The 8,562-nt window shown below is 41.8% G+C and overlaps 1 protein-coding gene across 1 annotated transcript; it reads right to left on the bottom strand.

Annotated features, from left to right (window-relative positions):
• Nucleotides 1-2,331: 2,331 nt before the first annotated feature.
• On the bottom strand, nt 2,332-7,294 carry LOC122166417. The gene is given in 6 exon segments (XM_042830181.1): nt 2,332-2,650; nt 2,653-2,840; nt 2,843-3,095; nt 3,356-3,429; nt 4,401-4,516; nt 7,237-7,294. Coding segments are annotated over 6 exon segments (720 nt in total). The 5' UTR covers nt 7,269-7,294; the 3' UTR covers nt 2,332-2,593.
• Nucleotides 7,295-8,562: the final 1,268 nt, after the last annotated feature.

The raw sequence follows: 8,562 nt of genomic DNA, 5'->3' as shown, positions 1-8,562 counted from the left end.
TACAGCCTAAGAGTAAATGAGAAAGTGCTCACTGAGGCTGGGCGCAGGAGGCGCGCTGCGCGGCACTGCCTGGCCGCTCTCTCCCCAGGGCCAACGTCTCGTGCCGCCACGAGGCGGTGGGCGCGTGCCAATACCGGCGCGAGCCGCATGGCGGCACTGCAGCACGCCCTGCTCCGATCCTGCTGCTGCTCGGCGGGAGCTGCCGCCCGATGAGTAAACCGGGCTTTCTTCCACGCCACCCTTCCAAAATAATGGTAGTAACAATGTTGCTCTAACGCCGGTTTTGTGGTACTTTTGGTTACTGTCTGCGCAAGGTGTGACCTGTGGCTGCCCTGCGCAGGACAACCCACAGCACCGCGCTCTGCAACTGGTGACACTCAGACGTGTGAGCTGCTTGCTCTGCTTGCTGTCCCCTCAGGTTGTTTTTTTTGTTTTGTTTTGTTTTGTTCTTCCTTTCTTTTCTTTCCTTTTCATTCGTTCCTTTTCTTTTCTTTCTTTTCTTAATTCCTTATTTCTTCCCCTCCCTCAGAAGAAACATTTTTAAATAAACTGCTCTCCCTGCTGATGCAGAAAAAGTTCCTGAGGCAAGCTTTCTCAGGAATATTTGAAATGACAACAGCCACTGAGCCCTCTTCACTACTAGAGTTTTTGGTGAAACCTGTTATAAGCCTCTTTTGATAAGGAATTAAAATCAGAGTCACTCTTTGCTCTTGATCTGTAGTAGCAAGTCACTTTTATTCTTTGTTGATAAAGTTACTGAGGTGAAGTTTCAGTCTGAAAATGTTTCTCTATTTCCAGATTTAATCATGAGTACCCTAGAGGGAGTCTTCTGCAAAATGAAGCAGAGTTAAAAGGTTTTTTATAGTTACAGTTTTGTTGCCCTTTTGTCTATATGTCATTTCTCAGTAGAGCAACATAAAGAAACACAGTGCAAGTCAAATAATCCATGTAACAATCATGGATTACTTCCAATTCAAGATTTGGGTCCTGTAATTCAAAACCAGACAAACTCGCTATTTCTCACTTTGGTACTTTCTTTCATTCAGCAGAAGAGGAAAGTTTTAGACAAAGAAGTAAAAGCTCGTTTATTGAACCAAGCAGAAAAGGACAGGCTGAGAAAAACTACATTTACTCATTTAATTAATTGAACTGAAAGTAAATGATACTGCTTAGAAACTGAAACACAGACAGGAATGTTAGCAAAGAGAAGTGATATGATTCACACCCTATTTGGGATACAGTGAAGAAAGAGACTCACTACCTATAAATCAGTTCAAGCTCAGCTGGAGGTATTATCCAAGATAACTATATCAATTCTTTCTGTATATCTATCTCAATATGATTCTACTGAAGATGCAATTTTTATTGTGGAGAAAAAAAAATCACTTTTTCTTCCTGTTTTCTGAAACAATTCTCTAAGATTTCACACAGTACTGGATAGACAGACTGGCCTTGGACAGAACGTGCGTTCTGTCAAATCTTTGTGCTGATCTCTGCTTACAGTAGGGAAGGTACTGCCCTGTTCAGAGTAGCATAATTCGAGAGGCACAATGTGTATGTGCAGGTGTGAGGCAAGAGATTGTAAACATACTGGCTCTGAAGCAGTGCTTGCTTAATGAATTTCTTGAAGAATATATTATTTAAGTGCAAACAGCCACGGATTTTTTTAGTAGGTTTCTGGAAAGTAGCTCTCACAGAAAGGTAATAGAGTCTCCCCCTTGTAGATCTTTTTAAGCTGTCTGGACATGGTCCTGGGTAACCTCCTCTAGGAATCCCTACTGAGCAGGAGCATTGGACCTGATGGTCTCTGGAGATCCTTTCCAAACTTAACTCCAAGAATCTGTGAAACACTCTCTTTCTTGCTTTTGAAAAATAAGAAAAAGAAAAATTGTGGAGAAACCTACATTTTTTTTCCTTCCCTTGACTTGAACTAGGCTTCCTCTTAATACTAACATGAAAACCTAGCCTTTTTTATTACATTATTAATAAAACTACTTGTTGAGTCACTCCGAGAACCTCATGGGAACCCACTATGTGTTGGAATCCAAAGAGCTTAGCGATATTCTGAGTATTAGCTCCTACAGATGCACTTCCTCTGCAAAATTGTACTTATTAACCCAGTGCAGAATAATTCAGAGTGGTGAATCTTATTCTAGGTTTCTGAAATTCTACAGTACCTTTTTTTTCACTGCATGGTTTTTGGTTCATCTTAACATTTTTCAAAGATATAAAATGTAGGCATTTGAGCTAAAAAAAAAACAAAACAAAACAAAACAAAAAACCACAACAATAACAAAACAACAAATGTTGAAGAATTTAACATTATATTCCACTCACAATCATATTTAGTAGTGAGACAATTAGGCCCTTTCACTAGAATGGTAAATTACCTAGAGCTCCATCTCTGATACAGCTGAAATACAATCACAGTATTTGTTTAATAGAAACTATATTAGTCTTCAGAAAATAATAACTGTGATGAAGACTTTCCAGGATTTGAGCCTAAAATCAACAGCTTGAATCATGGCTACCATTTCTTTAACAGTCAGGCAGATTATAGACACTGGATCTTGTCGCACATGGAATTTGTGGTTTACAGAATGGGAGTACCTATGTTCAAGTAGCTATGGAATCCCAAATAGGTAACGAGACCCCAGGTAGTCTGGGGATAAGTAGCATCTCTGTGGGCACAGCTCTTTGTTTAAGCATGTAGTAAGTTGAGTTCAGTGCATCACTTCTCACCTTGTGTTTCTGAAGGGCTGGAAGTGGCAGAGGAGTGTTGCAGTGGGCACAGGTCACCAGCATGTCGTAAGACTGAGTGTCTTTAAGAACTTGAGTTATGTGGAAAGTTTGCTTTTTGTGGGAGAATGAATACCAACCATCTTTTTGTTCTTTGGAGGTTTGAGCAAGGTTTTGGAGGTAAATGGATGTTCCCTTTTTTTCCCTTTGGGAGAGATGTCTTTCTGTGCAGCTGAACTCACAGAGTGGGAAAAGGGAGCCAGAGAGGAAGAAGATGGTGGTGAGTCACTGATGGGTTTTGAAGTTGACTGGCCAGCAAGAACTTCAGTCAGATTAGGTGTTGCACTGCAATTATTCTGCAGAAAGAAGGCAATATGAGGTGGACACTTCCATTACACCCAACTGTGTGGTATGCTGTGGTTTTCAGTAGTGGTGAGTGATTGAGAGGAGTAGAGGAGAAAATGCCACAGTGATGCTGCAGCTGAATATGTGGTATCATTAAGTTATAATGTGAAGAGCCGAGATACACTGCATTTTCTTATCTAATACACAGCTTTAAAAGAAATAATCTGACTTAAATTAAGAAAAGATCATTATCTTGTTCAGTTACAAATACACTTACCAGACTCTGGGAGTGCTGGTCATCTGGGAATGACTTATTACACCTCAGACAAATATTGTCACTGGCACCTTCAGAATGATCAAGTTGAGAAACAAAATACAGATATGAATCATCTAGATGGGCTGCTTACATCCAGTTGTGGTCACTGGTATTAGGGAAACCCATGAAGTTGATTCCACTTGTCAAGAAGGAATTAGAGTTCTGACTTAATTTTGCTTTTGGCTTTGCTCAAAATCAATCCAACATTCCTTCTCAAAAACTTAAGGATATTTGCCCCTCCTGCACCCTGTTTTATGGCTCAGGGTGGTTATATCCTGCTTCAGCTGAGCTAATTCTTGGCCAGGACTTTGTGTATCCCTGTTACGAAGGATTTTTCCCCCAGTAGTGTATTTTACCAACCACCAACTGGTTCCTGTTATTTTCTGGACCACTGTCAGGATTTGTGAATATTTTGTTTTTACATATTCTATCCAGTAGCTTAGGCCTAATAAAGCTGCTCTCGACTTTAAGAAATCAGTGGCTTTAGATATGAAGTGAGAGGGAATTCTAAATCAGTTTTTCTCTGTGTAACAAGTGTAAAGAGGAAGCTCCACTTATTTTCCAATAGAAGGATTTTCTTTTCCAGATTATAATGGTTGCACAGCAGGACATACACAGTGAGCCAGCAATCAGCAGAATCACTCTGGCTTTACAATAACTGGCATAATAGAAAAAAATTACAGTGTCATTAAGGTTGGAGAAGACCACTAAGATCATCTAGTCCAACCGTCAGCGCAGCCCCACCATGCCCACTGTCCCTCCGTGCCACATCTCTGTGTTTCTTGTGAATCTGCATGGACAGTGGCCTCCCCACCTCCCTGGCAGCTGTGCCAGTGCCTCATCACTCTTTCTGAGAAAAACGCTCGGCCCCTTCACTTTAACTGGTTAAACAACAGAATCCGTCAGCCTGCACAACTGAGAACTGTAGAGGTGGCAGGAAAATTTTCATTGACATTTAACAGAAATGAATCAGTCCATAACAATGAGAAATTTTACTCACCAGTGGGCTCAATAGATTTTGCATTAGCATATGCTTCCTTGGTTTGAAAGTTCACATCATTGTAATAAGACAGACCAGTATTGCTGAATACTTTGGCAACAAAAATTACATCTGACCTGCAAGTGAAATATACTGCAGATCACTGGGAGCATAAGAGGATAGCTGTGCTTTCATATGTTGTAAACACAACTTATATTTAAGCTGCTGATATTTTCTTATATACAAATATAAATATATAAATAAATGTATATTATAAATAATTACATATATAAATAAAGTATATATATTTATACCTACGTATTTATATTTTATGTATTATATACACTATATATATACATATATTTTAAATATACTGAAAATATAGTTAAGCTGCTGAAATGATCTCTTTGTCATTTTTATCCCAATCATCAAGAAGCTATTGGTGAATTATTTTTTCTCTTCAAGCCTGAGCTATGTTTATGTGATTCTGAGGAAAACATACGTCTTATGATTCTGCAGAAAGTTGTCACTCTGTGCAAGGACCCAGTTCTGAAAAGCCTCAGGTGAAATGCAAAGTCTGTGTTTGACTTCTTTTACAGAAGTTTAACTTGAAAGTGTAGGGCTGATATTCAGTTAGTCTAAAACTTATAAAGCATATTAGTTTTCTAGAGATCTGCCACGGGAGCTACTCGTGTAGCTGCACAAGTAAAATCAGTAGAATTGCTAAAACAATGAAACTAGTGAAATGGAATCTAAAAATCATGCCTGGGTATTCACACCTCAATATAGTACCTCTAGATAGAGGATTCCTAATGTTATACAAAAAATGTTGTGGCCTCACATTATGTAAAGTTGATAAATTCACTCTGCTTGTTCAGTTTTGTTTAAAAACGAGTACTGATATAATTTTGTACAAGGTTTATATCACATCAGATATTGTCTGTCTTCCTCAGTTCAGATCTTTTAAATTCATGCTACAGCAGGCACTGTTTGGTGTTCCATAGTTGAAATAATGCTAGAGTAATAGCCAACAGAAGGCATCAGCTTTGTACTGCATGCTCTGGCTAGTTCACAAGCAACAGACAAATGTGTCCATACCTGATCCGTAATTTGCTTCGCTTGGAGAGCTGGAATACTATTGTGTAAGCTGAATTCTCTTAACCTGCCTGTGCAATAGTATCAAAAGATGCTATAACCAGGCCTGAAGAGTCATGTCAGACCCTTTCAGATTTTCTGCTCAAACAATTGTAGAAATTCAAATGTAGTTAATAGAGGGCACTGTAATATGACTGTATTTCAAGGTTGGCAGAGCTTTATACTGATCGCAAGAAAATGGAGTATTTCTTTCCTGCTTGTGTGCTTCTGTTTGATGGTCTTTCATATTCCTTCTGGCAGCTGGTTCATCACATTCTGAACAGAGAGTGAGAAACTGCAAGCAGTGAGCCTCATGGAGGGAGAAATTGGCAGCAGACACATCTCGTTTGCTACCAAGAACAGAATGGGAAAGAGAGAAGAGTAATGAACCAACGTGGTGGGTTGATCCTGGCCAGCAGCCAAGCACCCACATAGCTGCTTGCTCACCTCCCTGTACACGCTGGAGTGAACCATGGACTTTTTGGCAGGATGGCAGGACATACTGGTGCCTCACACAAGACAGTCAGTGATGGTCACGGGAATACAGCAGCTAGACCTTCCTGGCCTATAAAATCAGGAAGGTTGCCTGAAAGGACATGCACACTTCCAGCTCTGCTGTTTAGAGAAGGCATATGAGGCACAGTAGCTGATGTAATCCGAGTTTTCTGCTTTGGTCCTTGTTCCAAGCTCTGACATAACATCTGGACACAGTCTACCCAGCACATTTGGTGGTTTCTCATTGCGGATGGAAAGGCCAAGATGAGGCAACATAAATTAGCAACAGCCTTTCCCAAGCCCCAAGCCTAAGCATAACAACACCCCCACCTGGGGCAGCCAGAGCAAAATAAGTCCAAGAGGAAAAAAAGTGAACTCTTGTAGTTTTCTTAGGGAAGATAAGTAGCCCTAATGAAATCAGCCCTAGACATCAGCAGAAGTTTGTCATGGTCGAGATGGATGAACAATTAAATGGATTTGCTATCTGAATGAATTTTTAAGAAGTTACAAGGACATCTATCAGAAGTTTTACACAAACTTCATTCAGAACATCCCCTACAATCTTTCAGTATAAAATGGTTAGGCTCTCTTTGTGAAAGATTGTGCACTGGTTTTCCTTTGTGACCCAATAAAATTGAGGTTATCCTATTCTTCTACCTCACTAAGTTTTAAATCTCCTTAAATCTCTTTTTAAACGCAGTGTTTCACAGTCTTCATTCTCATAATACGCCCAGTGACCAAGATACTGGTTGAGATACATCAGTTGACGCTGCTTTCATGGCCGATTTTAGCCTTGTGTTTTAACCCCAATAAAGATGTCGTTTCAGTTAATTACAAACGTAGCAACATAAGGGAGCATCAGTCATGAGGGAAAACTGAGACAACTGCAGTGTTCGGCATGGTCTGTGCACTGACTCCCCTGTCAGGTGCTGTAAAATTACCCACTATGATATTATGTAAAAAGAGAAAATGAGCCTTCTGTACTGCAGCAGAGGAAGGACTACAGTAGAAACCTCTCCACAGGAAAGCAGCAAATAAGTAATGTGAAAATGCATTAAAAATCCTTTTTGTTTGCAACTTGGTAGCTAGCATACAACCCTCCTGCTCTTTGGTTCTTCCTCTTCTCCCCCCCTCTATTACAGGAGACACAGATAACATAAGGAAAATCCTGGAAGCCTCTGCATATCCCCGTGCTTTGAAGGGGTGAAGAGGGAGAAAGATCTCTTACCAATTTTTGCAGAATATGGTCCCTTCAGTCATTATTTTTCTTGTTATTCTGCTGGATATCTTTTCTTCTAAGAGCAAAGGAAAAAAAAAAAAGAAACTGAAAGCATCTGTTGCAATAACTCCAGTAACTCCACCCAGAGTCAAAAAAAAAAAAAAAAAAAAAAGGCTTTAAAGAATGAACTGCAGTAGTGTCAGACAAGCATGAGTTTTTCACATGAGTTCCACATACAGATTACCTTAGTGGTCCTTAGAGGAACCGTGAGGGACATCTTTCCTTCATTTCCAAATACATTTGATGGCAGTATGGGGTGTATACAGCAGGCAGGGTTGCTCTCTGAAGCTGACTGATGCAATTGGGGATGAAGCTGTTCTCCTGCCCTGCTGCAGGGGGGTGGAATGACACCAGCTGGCCTCTACTCCACAGTGCCCACACTCCTCTGCCCTCTCCTGCCCACTGCAGGTGTCCATCAGGGACACAGAATTTCCTGAGGAGGAAGGTGGGAAGCTGCCCACCCACGCCTTGTGTCTTAGAGGTCCAAGTGGCAGTTGGATCCTCTCTTCATCAGAACTGCACAGAGAGGCCTCTGGGTCCAGACGACCTCCATAACTCCTTCCTGCCCAGTGCAAACAGGGCCACAGGGCAGCATTTTCTCTCTGTGCCTGGAGTGGTAATAACCACAACCAGCTCTGAGGCCCCATCGCCCCATATCACTCTGTAGCTGTGCTGACAGCAGCACAGGTGTAGCATCAGCACCTGCTTGCAGGTATTGTGGCAGCCCACCTGTGAACTCACCCCAGTAATATTTTGCTGATAACTATGACATCACAGCTTACAAGGTTGTAGTCTGGATGGTTGCCAGCAGAGAGGGATAGGCAGCAGCACAATACAAAGCCTAGGGACTGCAGGCAGGGGGCACCCCCGGTTAGCAGGGCTGCCCTGCAGATGGTGGGCTCCACCTGCAGTGGTCTGTGTCCCTGGGTTCCATGCTTTGTCACAGCCTGGCTGATGTCACCACGGCCACTGTTTTCTCAGCATGTTTTGGTCAAAGAGCTACAGGGCCTTTGCTGCATGGTTGGTTTGCAGCAGGCAAGGAGGGCTGGGGTATGCTGTGCCCCCCCTCCACCTCTGGAGCGGCAGTTTCACTAGCATCCAGCCTTACAAACCCATTTCAAACCCCTGGGGCTTGTCCAGCCAAGTCAGAGCAGTTCTCGTCACAAACAAAAACTGCCAGTTGGTGGAGAGAAAACATTTGCCCACCAACAGCACAGGCAGAAGCCCAGCATTGGGCTGACAGCCCCACCTCACTAAGCCTTTGCAGCAGGGCTG

Source organism: Centrocercus urophasianus, unplaced genomic scaffold (genome assembly GCF_019232065.1).
Source record: "Centrocercus urophasianus isolate 14NV4802_14NV808 unplaced genomic scaffold, USGS_Curo_1.0 seq_33, whole genome shotgun sequence".
Taxonomy (NCBI): Eukaryota; Metazoa; Chordata; class Aves; order Galliformes; family Phasianidae; genus Centrocercus; species Centrocercus urophasianus.
Note: the sequence above shows the minus strand (reverse complement) of the source record. Positions and strands in the feature narration are given on the sequence as shown.